The 17,014-nt window shown below is 35.9% G+C and overlaps 1 protein-coding gene across 8 annotated transcripts in view; it reads left to right on the forward strand.

The window, feature by feature from the left end:
* USH2A (usherin) overlaps nucleotides 1–17,014 on the forward strand; it is a 368,811-nt gene that overhangs the window by 158,570 nt on the left and 193,227 nt on the right. For all 8 annotated transcript variants that reach the window (XR_015802194.1, XM_088161172.1, XM_088161173.1 and 5 more), the window contains exons 31-32: nucleotides 1,615–1,728; nucleotides 4,072–4,233. Coding sequence is in view for 7 of the 8 variants with exons in the window: in XM_088161172.1 (XP_088017298.1) it covers nucleotides 1,615–1,728; nucleotides 4,072–4,233 (276 nt within the window). In the remaining variant the exon portion in view is untranslated. The remainder of the gene's footprint in view (nucleotides 1–1,614; nucleotides 1,729–4,071; nucleotides 4,234–17,014) is intronic.

Genomic DNA, 17,014 nt, shown 5'->3' on the forward strand with positions numbered 1-17,014 from the left:
TTTTCTCTCCTGTCACACTTAGATTGGATGTCAGTACAGCTCTCCACTGTTACCTGGGGATTTGCAAAATCAAAACTATAACCAGAGCAAGCAGATGCTGGTCAACTGGTTTTATTTTATCGCTACTCTGAAGTAAAAGTGAATACTCTGAATATCTCTCAATTTGTATGAGTGGAAGTGCACCCCAGAGAATTCAAATAGAAAGATCATTGCTATGCCAACCTTTGAAGTTTTTGATTGATTGCAAGAAAAAAGCATAAATGTTACTAATTCAGTAAAAGCTGATCTTATATTTTCCATATGAACACACTTATTAATAAAGACAATATAAACTTGTACAGACTGATGGTTTTACTCAGAAAATAATATATTTGTGCTGTAGCTGTTAATTTCCAACATCAAATTCTCCATGTCCTTTTTTTGTGATTATAAAGGGCTTATGTGGGGGAAAAAATATTTTTTAAATGAAACTCAGTTATATTGCATTCTGTTATTGTAGTAACCCAGTGAAGAGCAATAAGGACTAATTTTGTCTGTTTGTGTAATACTGAGGGGATTTTCAGACTTCTTGTACTGTAGGACAATTGGCCAGAAATTACAGTTCTTGGACGTGCTGTTCTTTTTTAAGCTGATTTGCAAAATCCTAGTGGTGGACCATTTTGAAATAACATAGTTTGCTATAAATTTTATTTTTTAATGAAACACCACATCGATTTTGCTAGAGGTGTGACAGTCGAGGTGAGAACATGGTTTGAAATAAAACTTGGCATGCATTAGCCTTCTTTTAATTACTTCTGTATTTAGATTTTATATTACTTTGTTGTTGGACTTACTTTGAAATGGGAACTGCTGATGTTTCTTAAAATAACTCTAAACTAAATTTTGCCCCTTGTAATCCTTCTCTACATGATAGTTTAAAATGTTGGAAAACTTCCCGAAGTGGTAAGCAGTGATTATTATTTGTTATAACAAGTAGCTGATTGATATGTGAGAATTTAGTAACTTCTCTTCACTAACAAAAGCAGGAACTGAAATAGAATAAGGCCCCAGATCTTTTCTTCTTGTAAACTCTTGGGTACTGTGTCACCTGAGTTATGTTACTGTTAGTGTAGCAAATATATGGTCTGTATGCTGCTACTGAATGAAAGACAAGTGGGATGTTTCATAGGAAGAGAAATTTCACTTTATGGATGAATAGGGACATCGTTGGAGAGGACACATTAAAATAGTTTGTTCAGGGAGAAAATGAAAATTCCTCAGAAAAAGAAAATGAATAAATGAAAAAACTTTGAGACAGGGATTAAGAAAAATTTCCTTCACTGTCACATTGAAATATACACCTGTGTTTTGAAGTAGTATCTCTTTCAGTGAGCACAACTAAAGAAGCACAGGTGCATCTTAAGTACTAAAAATGGAATAAAATCTCACTTGCTCTTAAATTATTTTGTAAAATTTAAGTCATGGATAATAGGAACGAAACCTTACATAATTTTTCTTTTCCACCTGTAACAGTAGGAGCCTGCAACAGAAAAGTTTGTTTTCCCTCTGCGTTTGTCTGCATACAATCAGTCTGTACACTGTACATGCATAACACTTTGCTTTCTTGTGTTGCAGGAGTATTGAGGGGCTTGCATCCCTTCACAAACTATGCTGTAACCCTAACTGCTTGCACTTTGGCTGGCTGTACTGAGAGCTTGCATGCATTGAACATCTCCACTCCACAAGAAGGTAAAGTAATTTCAAAGGTCTTGACTTCCACATTTCAGTCATGAATAATAAAACAGGAGAAGAGCTAAACGCTGCAAAGCCATTTGCTGGAAAACCCCAACCTAATTTGATGACAAAGTGCATTGCCAGACCATAATTGCTCCATTTTTTGGGGGGTGCGAAAATGAATCAAACTCCATACCCTTTAATGACATGCATCTTTAATAGCTGTAATGCAGATTAATGGGCTTTTTAATTGCTGTTACATTGTTCATGCAAGAGCCTTGTCATTAATATGAAGCATCTGAAAGATTAATGAAAGCTTCCTCATTTTACTATGGCTCAGAAGTAAATCTAGAGACAGTCTGACTAAAAAGAATTGATTGTATGGCACAGTATGAAATTGAGAATCAAACGGTTGATTTCCATGGTTTCTTTTAACCACTAAACGCCAGCAATAGGCAACAATTATTTCAGCGTGATGAAACTGCCAAATGCCAATTGAGTTATTTATTAATTGCTGTTGAGATTTTCCCCTTTCTTTTTCTAAACACTTTTACATGTTGTTGTGCTCAAACTTAAAGGTTGTGAGTGTAAATTAATGCTTCCTATGCTTACATTGAGAACTAAGGCACAAAGAAAGAAAAAATGCATTCAATTCTGACTTTAAAGTATAGGCTGATATGTAATGCACGTCAATTACTAGAACAAATGCACCAAAAATATCAGTGACATATCTAACTTCATTCTCAATTAAACATAAAGTTCACATCTCCCAGTTCTGTCATCCCAAAGCCATATTAATCCAGTTAAAATAATCAGTTACTCCAAATCTATACCAGTAGAATAATGAAGACATTGACATGTATTTATTGGACAGTAGTTAATCTTCCATGATGCAAAGTAGTTTTCAAAATTCCCTTCCTCCCACAGTTCTTTGTTTTATCTTCTCATGTAAACTAGGTTGTAATACAGTACCAATAAAGAAAATAAAATTTTGGCATGAAGTCATGTGAATTATAGCCATAATAATTAAAAGGATGCTGAAGTGTTTAACTGCTGCCAAAGCAGCTTGTTGTGCAAGGTGTTGTCTTGATGAGGACAGTGCTGAAGATTGCAGTCTAACATCGCTAGAACAGAGTTTTGGCGTGACCACGTTAGTAACTGCCAGCAGCACCAATCACATCAAAATCCACTTATATTCTCTTGGATGTTCAAGATAAACTGACTGAGATTTTCTGCTGGCATTCTCCATGAAAGGGTGCAGTCTCTGACAGCCAGATAGTTAATGGACCCTGTGATATAAAAATGAAACACATTGTTTCAATATTTGTGTATTTCTTTCTGCTGTGGCATAGTAATTAAAAATAAATTGTTTATGTCGTATTTTCACAGCTTAGTGAATAAAGCAGAAATCCTTACCTGTTATAACGGAATGGTTTAGGCAAGAGTAGTTGTTTGTTTTTTTTTTTTTCCCTAGAGATTGAATAAAGCCCTGGGGAACATGTGTTTCATCCCTCAGAAGAATTGAACAAAAAGTCAATGTGTGGAATTTCTATTTTTGGATGCTCTTGTTGCATGCTCTTAGTAACAATAAATTGGTGATACAGAAGACAGACACCATATCACACCCTCCAGCTATCCCTGTTTCCCTATTGAAACATTCATTACTTTATATTGTTTTCACATTGCCAGGCACTGCTAGTTATTGTTTTAAATTGCTAGCACAGAGCTTGTAAATTACAAGATATTTCTCCCAGACTAAGGCCTCAGCTCTGTTCCCCTTGTGATATTCACTGGGATTCCTTGTTCTTCTAATGTATAACTCGTTAGAACAGTGAAAGAACTCAACTCTTAAATTATTATCCATTGCCAACTTCCAGTATATTGTATACATAAAATCTACATTAAACAAACATTACTAAGTGTATTGAATTATGAAAAATTGAAATAGGGGGTAGTGCCTAAGAACACATCACCTGCATTGATGGAATGATCACTTTGTAGTTAGGGATAAAAACCATGAAAGAAGAGAAACTAAATCGTATTTAAAAAAGGACTGCACTAAAATCCTGTACCTCCCACCTTGGTCAGTGTTACCAAGCTGGAAAGGTAAAATTATAGAAGCATAATTATTCTCCTAGAAGCAAAAAGTATATTGCTGTCTTTCATGAAAGTTTATGTTTGGCTAGAAATCCTCACATAATATAGGAGGCTTCTCAAAATTCTGGTATGTTGCAGGTATAAAATCTTTTCTGAAATTTCAGCTTTACCAAAAAAGCATTCTGGTAGTAGCTTCTCACTGAAATACTTTATTATTTGTGGAAAGACAATATAGTATAACTTTATACATTTTTTCACCAGCTCCTGAAGATGTGCAATCACCCACAGCAATATCCTTTCCCACATTCCTGCTGATGAGTTGGAGTCCACCCAGAACACCAAATGGTGTTATTACACAATATACTTTATATATGAATGGGACACCAATTTACTCTGGAAATGGAACTAAGTATGTTGTAAAAGGTGAGTTCTCTGCTAGGTAGCATGTCAGATGGGTATCTCATGGTTGCAATGAACAATTGTATGATTGACCCCTTCTTATTTCAGAGGAAAGAAAAATAATTCTAAAATTGGCTGGATGCACTTTAAACACTGTTGAGTTTAATATTTTAAAGCATCTTTGTTGGGATAACACCACCATGAATGGTGTAGCTAAATCTTGTGCCTCTTTCACAGGATCCGAGTCATCTTTTTAATGGTTTTATAACATTTTGAACTCATACCATCCAGCTCTAAAAGCAAGTAAACTGCAAACTGTTGAAGAAATTATGTACAGGTTTAAGAGTTTTTCTTACTGCCTGCCTTAAATACTCTTAATTAGAGACATACCATATTGCTTACCTGAATAGCCTTTGTTTAATATATTTATTAAAAGCATAAACAATCTATTTTCTTCTTATAATAGATGTGCCATGTGCCAATAGCCAAATTATATCAGTACTGTTATACTGAAGTTAAGCTCCCGTCACTTGGCAATAGAGTGAAGCACAGTAATCTGACTTTCTACTTTAATGTAATTGGTGTAATTTAATGAATTATCCAAATTACTTGTTCAGACATTATGCAAACAACAAGAACAAAAATAAAGAAGCAAAACAAAACTAACAGAAAACCCCCCAACAACAGCAACAACAAAAAAACTAAACAGAACCCCACCAAACAACCAAAGAAACCAAAAAGAAAACAAGGAGCTAGAAGTGTCATGCCACAGCATAAGCACTATTGTGGACCCATCAGAATTTGTATATCTTGGTAGGTACAAGTGAAAATAAAGCATTTCATATTGTACAACTCAGGGAGGGAAAAGGTACCAAGACCCTACTTTCTTTTTAATGTAAGGCCTTAAAATTCAAAGCCATTTCTGCATCTTGAGTCAGTATAAAACATATTTAAAAATTCATATAGTTCAAATTTCTTTGCCTTGCACAGGCCATAAGGTACTGGTGTGGTGGGTCAGTTTTGACACTGAAAAATGAATCCAGTTAGAGAACCTCCTGAAGGCTGTTGATGATCGCTATAATAAATAGTGCACACTTTAAGTCAAACTTTTTCATTCTGTATTCAAAGGTAATGGATTTTTCGTAACCATAGTAACCTTAGTGTATTTCTGGATAAATACATGAGGTATATACATTCAGGTTTTATTTTTGAATATAAACTACCACATTATGTATTACTAATAATATGAAAAATAGGATATAGGTTAGCATAATGACAGCTCAAACTAGTGTGCATTTTTCTTCTGCAAAAAATAAATATTTATCAAAAGTGTAGGTTCAATTAATTTCTCCCCCATCTCCCCAGTTTTCTGGTATTCTTGCAGTGCCATTTATCTTTTTTTTTCAAGATTTCCATTAATCTCTCATTGCCAAATCATAGCACTGTTATTAACATTTTTGAAGTGCAAATAGTTGTGCTTCCAATCTTACTAAAATCATTACTGAAATTTCATCATAGGTCCCTCATTTTACCAAAATGTTCATCTGCAACCTGCAGATTTTAAATAGGCAAGTGAGGCAAAACATTTGAGGAAATGTTCACCATAACATTGTTTTTTTGGTTTAGATTCATGTCTGCTTGCAGTCTGAATTATAGCCAAAAAGAATGCTTATTGATAGAGATTACGGTCAAGTAACTTCTGCAATTCTTCTGTGACAATATAGAAAAGCATAAGGCTTCTACCCTTAAATCTTGAGTGATATGTCAGAATACATTCAGCTGAAGTAGTCAGATGAAATCTCATCTGGTTTGTAAGTTTCCTAGAGAACCTCTTGTTGCTTTTATGTAGAAATTATTTATTTATATTTTACTTGCATTTTTTTATATTTTTGGTCCTTTTGAGAATTTCATGACTTTGATTTCAATTAACTTTTAGGCAGACATGGATCTAAAGAAAACAGAAAATCCTAACTTATTCAGAAGAGAAGGCTGGTGGATCAGATCATGTTACCATAAGCTGTACACCACAAGACCCACTCTTTTCTACGTGGTGTGGAGATCAGTCTGTTTACTTTAGATCCATTTTATGTAGCTGCCAGTTTCTCCCTCTGCCTGAGGGACAAGTGGCAATGTGAGCCAGCAGACTGGGATTTGGGTCACTAGAAATCCCAGTCCTTGTGAATCGGGTTTATTCAAGGTCTTGCTTAGATCTGTATATATCTTTAATTTTACCTGGTTTTACTTCCTTTCAGAGCCCAAATTTTTCCACTTTGTAGTCTAGATTTTAAAGAGGGATAACATGATCTTCTTTTTTATTTCCCCAAGGGCTACAGTTTTATGGTGAAAAGTTGGAGCTTTTGGTTTTGGAGTATTATGTTATACATGTCTTGGCCTTTTCCATATAATTATCCTTTTGTTTTCAGCATTTATGCTAGTGATGTTGGTGACTTATTGCCACAACATTATATACTATTGACCCTAAACAGAGAGACAAAATTCATTGTCTCTGACATCTGCTTCCTATTTACTCATCAAAATTATTTTCCTAATTTAGGAACTATTTGACTTAGTTCCTGGCCAGTAGTCTATACCAGAAAGTCACAGATTCTTTCTGTATTTTTGAAGTGTGTTGAAATGTGATGGTTTTCTGAGCCTTTCTTTTTAAGAAGACATAAATTCTGTTTAAAAATTAGTACTTCACTGACTTTCAATTCATATTATGAAAATTGCAGTTTAGGCTTATCAATCCATAACTTGAGGAGGGATATGTTTTCTCAACACCATAATGGCAAATATATTGTTAGCTTAATTTCTGATCTTGACAGTTGTTGAGGGCTTGAAATACTCATTGATTTTCATGGAAGTTCAAGTGTTTGTTTCCTCTAGGGGTTGAGCTGTAATTAAAAAGGAAACCCTTTAAAAGCACATATGGCAAATGTACACTTTACCACATTGAAAAAGGAGACCCATTAGGCATCCATCATCCATTAGTGCCTTTAAATATTTCCCCCATATTGACAAATTTGGTTTCTGTGTTGTGAGTAATGAAACACTGAAATGAAGCCAGACCCTCTACCGCAACACCTGTATTAACTGTCTGCCTGTGATTTTTCTGCCTCCCACCTTTATGCATTTGCTTTCTGTGGTGTATGTTCTACTTCCTCATGCAATCTGGGTTGTGTTTCACGTCCTATATTCCAGTGAAAGTCTAATCTCTCCAAGGGATGAGCCTGGAGGAAATAGTCCCAGATCCCAGGCTGAAGTTCAGCTGTGTGAATCTATGTCCCTGTATTGATGCTTTCAGTTCCTCTGTGTGTGAGTGCAGAAGCTCCTGTAACCAAGACCTTCATCTGCAGCTCAAGAGAGTAGTTGCAATAGGGTTTTGCTCCCCAGAGCTTCAGAGCTTACTGTTCTGTAGATGACTAGCAGCTGTGAGGCATTGGAGAAGCTTGTACAGTTCTCTTCAGAGCTCTTCTTAATGTAACTATTTTAAAGATACTTTTAAATTTATGCAAGGTATCCCTGCTTGTCTTCTCTTTTGTTTAAATTAGTCTCTGAAATTTTCTGCCTGTCTTAGTTGAAAGGGGCAACAGGGTGGGTTTTATCCTGGAAAGCACTAGACTGCAGTGGCCTGAACTGGTGATGCCAATACCACTAGCAGAAAGGTGGTCTAATAAATGCAGAATATTGTAGCATAAGCAGAGAAGATCAGATGTGACCCACGTGCCTACAGGTTTTTTTTTGTGAGGAACCTTACAGATGTGAAGAAACTTTAGAAAAAAAAAGGTTAGAGCAAAATATACCTGTATTCTTAAACGCTGAGCATTTGATGGACTGAGAAATGGTGTTCATTGTCTAACATGTTTATAAAGGGAAATTACTTTATAGATATTTAGAAAGCAAAACGAGACAAAAAAAATATGATTGTATCTTTGCTGTGAGCTTGGCATTGAGGATGTATGTCTGCGTTTTCTGCAGCACTAGATACTTGACAATGTTAACAAATTGTGTTCATATAATTTTCCTAGCAGAATGTAATGGTTCTCATCATGAATCTTTAAAAGGAAGATATTCTTATTAAGACTCAGCTGTATGAAACTTATTTTTCTCTGCCAACCTGAAAGAAGTGCTTCCAGTTTTTCAGGAAAGAGATCGTGTCACCTATGTTACAAGGGCAGACCCTCAACTGAGTTAAACGAGTACAGAGTTATCCTAAATTGCATGTCCATGTTTTATAAAAGAATGTGACAGAGTACTTTGTACCAGGTCTGTGGGCAAAATATTAAGGAGAGCCTTGGAAAAGGTGAGAAAGAGCTTTTTTCACATTTTTTTTTTTTCTAAGAGCATGAACTAATCTTTAGCTTATTCAAATTGTTATTTGACCTGAGTGTGGAAAGGCTGATCCCACAAAACCAGGTTAGAACGAGAGCCTTGTTTTATTGCGAGGAAGAGACAGATGTTTGACATCTGTTTAATCAGGGCTTAACATATCTGAACTTAAAAAAAGGGGAGAATCCCAAATTAGTACCTGTATTTTTTTTGTTGTTCTAAACCAGTAGTGATTACAGTACACATCATGCACAGCCATGTGCAATGACTATATTTTAGAGAAAAATTGGCAAAGGTTTTGGTCCTTTATACCCTATGAATACTGCTGATTGTTTAAATGAGAGTTCATGATAATAAAAGCAGAATCCATCATAATATCAGTATTGCACTCATTGCCAAGTGAAACAATTTGAGCAAGAGAATCCACAGAGTTGCATGTAGAAGATAATGGCAGTAAGATGTATCACTGCAGGAAGATGAACCACCTAGAAGAAAACTCTTATGTTTAAAATGTTGTTCTTGTGGTTACTTTTCACAGTTTTCAGCTATAGCCATGTTTTAAAACAACAGTTTTTAACCCTAAGGATTTGCCTTCCTTTGTTTTAGGTCTTGCTCAAAGATAACAGGCAGCTTTTGCACTAAATTACAAAAAATAGGAAAATTCTATAGTTCTCTGGTATAAGTTTATTTCCCATCTTCCAGGTGGCAGTGAAATACTTAAAATACCAAATGTGCTCAGTCTGTTCTTTCACTACAGGTTTTGGAAAGAGTTATTTGCTATCAAATACAATGTTAGTGCTAGATTTATAAATATTATAACCTTGAATGTCACAGTTTTTCATTCTTTTGTGAAACAGAGATTTCTTTAACACCATGGTGAGCAATAAGAGCTAGTCTTCACTTTTTTGCAGTTAGAATTGTTTCTCTTAAACATCTTGCACATGACCCAGTGAGAGATGGCCCAGTGTTTCACCCTTATTTTAGGGTCTTGCACTACTGTGCAACAGTGCCAGGCTGACGCCTTATATTTGGTTTAGCAACATATCCAGCTGGTAAGTCATACAGGATGGTTTCTGAAAAATGCCTACTTCTCCAGGCTTTATTCTGGCCCTAGCATGCATTTAAGTGAACATCTAGAGGTGCACCTGGCACTAGAGGGCAGGGTACACCAGCCTTACAGGAGGAGCTGTCTTCCTCTAAAAGTTCTGAGCCTCTAAGAAGGCATATTTGATACACCTGAAGTGGCAGCACTGACATTGCTGGTGACCGGTGCTATCGTAATTAATTCCACAGACCCAGAATGCAGATTCAGCAGGCACCAAACCAAAGGGCAAATGGGCTGTCTGAGCCTGGCACTCCTGTATTTCAAATTCAGACAGAAAGATCTGGTGTACTCATTGGACTTAATAATACACATCTGGGGAATTTAGAGGGGAGGGGGCAGGGGAAGGGTAAAAGCATTATGTTTATTTGTAGCAGCTCTGTTGTATCATTTTCTATTGCAGTGCATTAGTGCAGTGTTAAATAAAATCTGCTTATTTAAAATCCTTTTAAATAGTGTTTAAATATTTCCTGCTGATACAATCTGCTAAAGTAGTTATCCTTGCTGCAGATTTCAGTTAACCTTGTCGCAGATATTAAGCCTGAAGCTACACAGACTTTTAGGGACCTTGATTATAGAGCAAAACCTAATGGTGTCATTATAAAACCACAGCTGGACAAGCTTCTGGAGTCCTTGTCCTTTGATCAGATTTGGGTAACACAGCAAGCCAGGAGAGAACTCACGCTAACCCTGCTGGAATTGCTGAGCTCTCAGGTTACTTGAGTACCACTTTCTAAAAATTAAAATGCAACACAAATTATAAAGAGAGTGATTGGGACCTTCCAATCTTCTGTATGTACCAAAGTGAGCTGGAGCAAAATAGCTCCTCCAGAGCTAATAGCTGTAGAAAACAGGGAGAGTATTTTTTCTGTCCTTTCCCTTCTGGCACGTAAGAATTATTTTGGCTATGGGCTGTTTTCTAAACAAAGAGAAGAAAAGCATTGATTTCATGGCTTGTCTAAATTCCATAATAAGAAATAAAGTCCCTAAAAATGTAAAGCTTCCAGATTATTTTGTCCTGTGATATTACTTCAAATATTTTTTTCAGAATTCGACATATATGAAGCTTTGTATTTTTTCCTTCAATATCTAGGTTAGTAAGCAGATATCAAGATGCTGAGATTTCTTCAGAAGACTGACTACTGAGAAGGACACATTTAAATCAAGAGTTCATTGAGTTCAGTTTGTAAAATGTGAATTTACAGCCTTGCAGCCTTTTTTCTTTTCTTTTTTTTTTTTTTGTTTCCTTCTTTATCTGTCAGCAGAGCTTACTTATTGTCCACATATAATTGTAATAATAAGTAGGTGTTCTGCACTGGCATGTGGATTTGTAGGTCTTCTCCACGATACCCTCTTTGCAGTTAGATAGCAAATTCTTATTTTGTTACTTTCTCAGATCAGATTATTGCAGTGCTGTGTGTGTGAGCCTGTCTTGGGTAAACTGGCCAAATCTTTGCTCTTGCATTTTTCTGAAGGGCTGATGTATTTTTCTGCATTTTGTTTTTCATCAGTGAGAGCTTCACATCAAGTGTCATGGTTTGTCACGGATGTGAGCTGTTGTGTCATGGTGATCACTGTTTGTTACCAAACATAACGAGAACTCTTGAAGATTTGCAAGAACTAGGATATGCTTTCTTGGCTGTGTTGTGCTCATAGCCTGAAGTATTTTTTGTGGGTCTTATTTTCAGCAGCATGCCTGGTAATTGTGGTTTGCCTGAAGCTGGTAAGACAAAGTGGTGGCTGTTGTTCAGGTTTTAATTTTTCAGATAGAATGGACACGTAAGCTTCTTGTTTAAAGCAAGTTTTCATCCAGTCACAGTTCCATTAAGTGCTTTAGAAAATATCAGAAACTGCACAAGGTTTTATGTTGAAACTATAATATATTTATAGATCAAGAAAAACATCTCCCCTTTTCTAAAAGATGGGTTTTTTTGTTTTGCCAGGATCATTCTGAGATGCTTGGTAAATGATTTATGCTTAAGTTTCAAGTAATGCTGGACTCGGGTAAATAAAGATATGACACCTCTTGCACAGATGGACTAAGTCCAAACCTGCTGCTTCTGCTTGAATCTCTAGGTATCCATTTATAAAGACACACCTCACTTAGCAATAACTTAATAGGCTTGGATAGAGTGGGGCAGCCCTCTTCATATTGCCAGCTGCATAATAAAACTTCTCTCTGAGCTCTTCCTTATGCCCTGGAAAAGATACTCATAGCTCTCCTTATTAATTTAGAAACATTTGGTCTCCTGACCTGCTAAACAGTTGATGAATATTTAATTTGAAATAGATATTTTATTCCATGCTGCTGCATTACAAAGTGTGTTGGTTTATCAGCTGTAATAATTTGACAGAGCAGTACATTTGCTCTTCTTTGGCTAGTGCTAGACACAGACCCTTCTCTCTATACCTGGTATATCTCAACATTCCTGTAACAGTAGTGGAATATTGATAAATTATGGCAAATTACAGGCAGGAAACACCACAGCAGAACTTCTAGGTGATTCCCAACTGGATTTCCGCTTTCCCTTTCTTTACTATATCTATGACCATGAGGGTTATTTACTAATACTGAAATATTTTCAGCACTTTATTTATTGAAAAAACCAGAAAGCTGTAAGGAGACAAATTTATGGAAATGGAAATCTTTGATTTTTGCAGGTGTTTCAGACTTATAATTTCAATAAGTCTGAGAAACTTCCTTAGAACTTCCATTTCTAAAATACTTCACCAATTATTGTAATTGGTGACTTTTCTGGCTATTTTCCATCTTGCACAAGTTTTGTCTTGTGTGTGAACAATACAAGACTGTGTTATCAGGCCATAAAATAATTGCACGTAAGTTTGCTTTCAAAAGTATAGAGTGGTTTGTATGATTAGAGTATTCATGTATTTTCAAAATCTGTTCCTCTGTTCCCTTAAGTTATGTGGAAACATATGAAAGGAATGGATCTTGTCCCAAAAACCATGGGAGGCATTCTATGGTATTTCCTTTCCTGTTATCACTGCCAGAAATCTAACTTAGGCTTCTACACTGGTTGCTTAAATTGTTTATATAAAGCTTAATGGCCTTTTTTTAGTCACTGAACTCCATCATGCTTTTCACTAGTCTTCCATGGATTGTGTATTTTTATTATTATTATTTATTTCTGATTGAAATATTTTACATAGGTTGTAGTTGGACTCTGAAAGCTGCTGGGGATTTTCCTCTTTTTCTTTCTTTCTTTCATTTCCATGGTTTTTATTATATAAAGAGAGTGACACATTAATGTGATGGGTTACCAGGAAATTAACTAGTGGGAAAAAATATTCAAGTGAACATAAAGTTAAACATATAAGAAGCAAATCAGATTAGTGTGATTTAAGTAAGGCTTGGACTCGTGGTCCTAAGAACTTTTTTATTTCTGTGTTGACTGCTTTGGACATGCCAGGTTCCCTGATTACAGAGGTATATTTAAATCATGTTTACAGTCTACATATCTTGATTTCTTTTTTTTTTTTTTTTTTCTTTTTTTTTTTTTTTTTTCATTTTTTTTCCTTTGTACGTCTGGGTATGTTTATGGCTACACAACGTTATTCAGAGGTGACCAGAGAATCTGGTTTATTAGGAGATTCTGGATCCTCATGTCTCACCTATCCAGGATCATTGGCTAGACAAAGGGAATTCACACAAAGGATACATAAGTGACATTTTCAGTCTCTCCTAGGAGAAATGCTAAAAATTAAGGAAATTATCAATAATGGAAAGTTACCCATGTCGATACAGTATGTCAATAGCTTCCTTTGAAATCTGAACTTCATATTAACTTCAACTTTGGAGCTATTTATGATCACTTAATTTTAACTGTGCTAGTAATTTTTGTTCTGATCAAGGAACAAAAATTGAATCCAACTGACAAGAATTTTTAAATATTCTCATGAGCTGGCATGCTAGCCTTTTCATCAGCTCAAGGATAAGTTAGATTAAACATTTCAACTAATGTGTTTTGAATGTTTGAGGTATGGCTCTTGGGATTTAATATCATTGTTGCAATGTCACATAACAATTTTTAAGCTGTTAAATTGTACTGGGAATTAAAATACATGTGCAGTTTAAGTCTTTCTCCTATGTTTACAGGCAGAGTAAAAGAGCAGAGAAAGCTTGTCAAGTAAAACTAAAAATAAAGGGGATACACTGAATAGATAAAAAGATTAATCAATAATAACTGTTACCATAAAAAAAGAGGTAAATGTTGTGGCTTAAATATGAAAAGAAGTTGTGTGTCAGAGATCAAGACTAAATAACCAAATGGTAAATAGAGCTAGAAAATAATTTAAAATATTTGCATGCAGGACAAAGGAAAAATTCGGGTAGATAAATAGACTAAGTTCAAAACAGTTGAGAGAAATGACAAGGAAACTTCTTCACCAAAGAGCCTGTCCTTAGTGATGCTTCTTTGGGAGGTACATGAATCAAAATTGTAGTGGCGCAGCCAGAGAAACAAAAAAGAGTAAAGCAGCTAGACTGAAATAGATCCTTGTTTCTACACCTTATCACCAGGTAACAGAGTTTTTGGGGGTAGAACTGCTGTGGGGAAAAACCACAGTTTTTGCAAAATCTGTGGCCTTCATGTGCTGTCATAAAAATTGTGGTCACTACAGGTACTTTCAGGCTTCAGCAGAGAAGCTGAGAATGTGAATTGACATAGAGATTAGTGTATTCCTCCAGAGGTCCAACTAGAGGAGCAGTATGTCATGTTAACTGCGATTCATAGAATGGCCTGAGTGGGAAGGGACCTTTAGATCATCTTGTTCCAATCCCCTGCCATGGACAGGCACACCCTCCACTAGATCAGGATGCTGAGAGCCCCATCCAACCTGGCCTTGAACTCTCCCAGGGAAGGAGCAGCCACATGGGCAACCTGCTCCAGTGCCTCACCTCCTGAACTTCCTCCTAAAATCTAATCTAAACTGACTCTCCTCCAGTTTGAATCCATTCCCCCTTGTCACTACGTGCTCTCTGCCCTTCTTGCAGGCTCCCTTCAGGTATTGGAAGGCTGCAATTAGATCACCCCAAAGCCTTCTCTTTTCAGGCTGAACAATCTCAATTCTCCTAGCCTTTCCTCATAGATGAGGTGCTCCATCCCACTAATCAACTTGGTGGCCCTGCTTTGGTCCTGCTCCAAGAGACAGTGCTAAGGAAGCACAGGGAAGTTTCAGTTTCAAGTCCTGTGTTCTCTTAGTTGTGTCCCTGAGTTTCACAGGGAAACTCATAAAGATGATACCAATAATGTAACATAATGTGGGCATATACTCAGCAATGACTACTAACATAGTGTCAGATGCTCTCCTGCAAGAAAGAAGTAGTGATTATAAAACCTAAACAACCTATCTTGAAAATAAAAAAAAACTAAAATAGTGAAACAGCTGGACTGAACAATGTACTGTGTTCTACACAGACAAGACTGGAGCAGGGAGAGGGGTGGGGTGAAATACAAAAGCCTCTTAAGGGTTTGCCACTTGTGAATTATGCATCTCACTCTCACTAGTAGGCGTAAATGCATAATTCTAATCTGTTCTTATTACTTATTTATAGCATGCAGTAGAATGTAAATTCTGTGCCTCCTTTGTAGAGGCTTAACATGCTGGTTAAGGTATGCAGATATTTCAAGGAGCCTACACAGACAACTTTCTGGGCATAACACTCTGTTGCCAATTGAAAGGCATAAACTTCAAACAATAAATTTAGCTAGCTCTCCCCTCCCATTTACAGGAGGAATACAGACACGATGTGAGAAATAAGGTATAGGATCAACAGCTAACAAGAGCATTCATCTTGAAATAAACTACTCTGCATTATTATTATTTATGATAGTTACTGTTGTTAATAAAGTACATGTGGGACAAAGGAAAAGCCTGCAACAACCACTGAATTTATGAGACTGGGGACAGATGCAAGCTCTTCCTTTTATATTGCTGGCACTGATCGATTTGTATTTTTCCCTGATGATGGTTTATGCCATTATAACTGTTTTGTGGCTCCTTACTATTGACTTATGGTTGCAAAGCATTTCACAAATGAGAACAAGCTTCTGGACATTACATCCTAATCTGCACATCCTATAGATATGCCATAATAGAGAGCAGCTGACTGCACCACCTGTGATCTGTGCATCCACAAACATGATTTATTCTGGTAATCCCAGTTTAATGCATCACATCAGATTGTGGCAGTTATGTTATCTGATGGCATTACTGACACTACGTGCCATAACTGGGTAGTGCAACATGTCAAGTTGAAAAAAACTTTCAGCTTTTCATTTTTTTTCCTTTGTTTTCATTTGTGTGTTTTGAAAGTAAGTATGATATGAAATGAATCAAAAAAAAAACCCCAAAACAAAACAAAAGTAATCAAAATAATTTTGCCCAACCACATGTTGACCATAATAATACTCTGCTGTTTGGGCTGCTTGTTCCACTAAGGAGAGAGAAGAGCAGATAGAAATACAGTATATTTTACTGTGCTGCTTATTTTGTGGTCAGCGGAAAACTAGCTCAGCTTTTGTAGTCTTGCAACAGATTTAACTTGCTATAAATTGTCTTGTTTAGGAGCAGTGCTCAGAAGCTGAGTCCTCCCACTATCCTTGTTCCAGCACTACAGTAATGTTTTGGCAAACTCCTTTATCCTCTGACTATAATTCAGGAATACAGAGCTGTTCTGGTCCTAGGAAGGTGATAGTATCTCTTCTACAAAAACTCTTAAATCACATGATGGCTTGCCTGGATGGTAAGAATTGTTCTCTAATCATCTCACATGCCTGGGTCTATACAAAATGGTGAAAATGTTACTCATCATGAGTGTAAAATGCAGATATTGCTAAATAAAACTTGCAACCTATAAATCATGAATTTAATCAACCTGTAGTTGATGTCAGTTCAAAGAGACCTTGATGTAATTTTATTGTTTAAGTTCCAATTTCTTGTGTTGAGTGTGCTTTCTCAAGCTTCTGCTCGGTTAATGAATTGGCTTTTGGTGATTAGGACAATTGTTTTGGGATTAAAATGGTATTTTGTAATTTAGCGTGCATATTCTAGTAAGAAAAATATTCAAGTAAAATTGTCTAATTTTTGTCAACATATTTATTTTGGAAATTTATTTCCTTGATCCCATCCCTCTTTTTCTTTGGCAGAAAAAATTATATAATATTAAATACAGTGTTAAAGAGTTTTAAGTTGTCTCAGATACAAAGAGAGAAGTATAGAAATCTTGCAGGAATGTTGTACAGATTTGCAAATTATAGTGATACTTACATAAATAATTTTTAAAAATTATATTGATGCTTAATCTTTCTCCCCTCAAGTTTGATTTACAAAGATAAACCTGAATCATCTTTT

This window comes from Sturnus vulgaris, chromosome 3, assembly GCF_052056855.1.
Source record: "Sturnus vulgaris isolate bStuVul1 chromosome 3, bStuVul1.hap1, whole genome shotgun sequence".
In the NCBI taxonomy this organism is placed as follows: Eukaryota; Metazoa; Chordata; class Aves; order Passeriformes; family Sturnidae; genus Sturnus; species Sturnus vulgaris.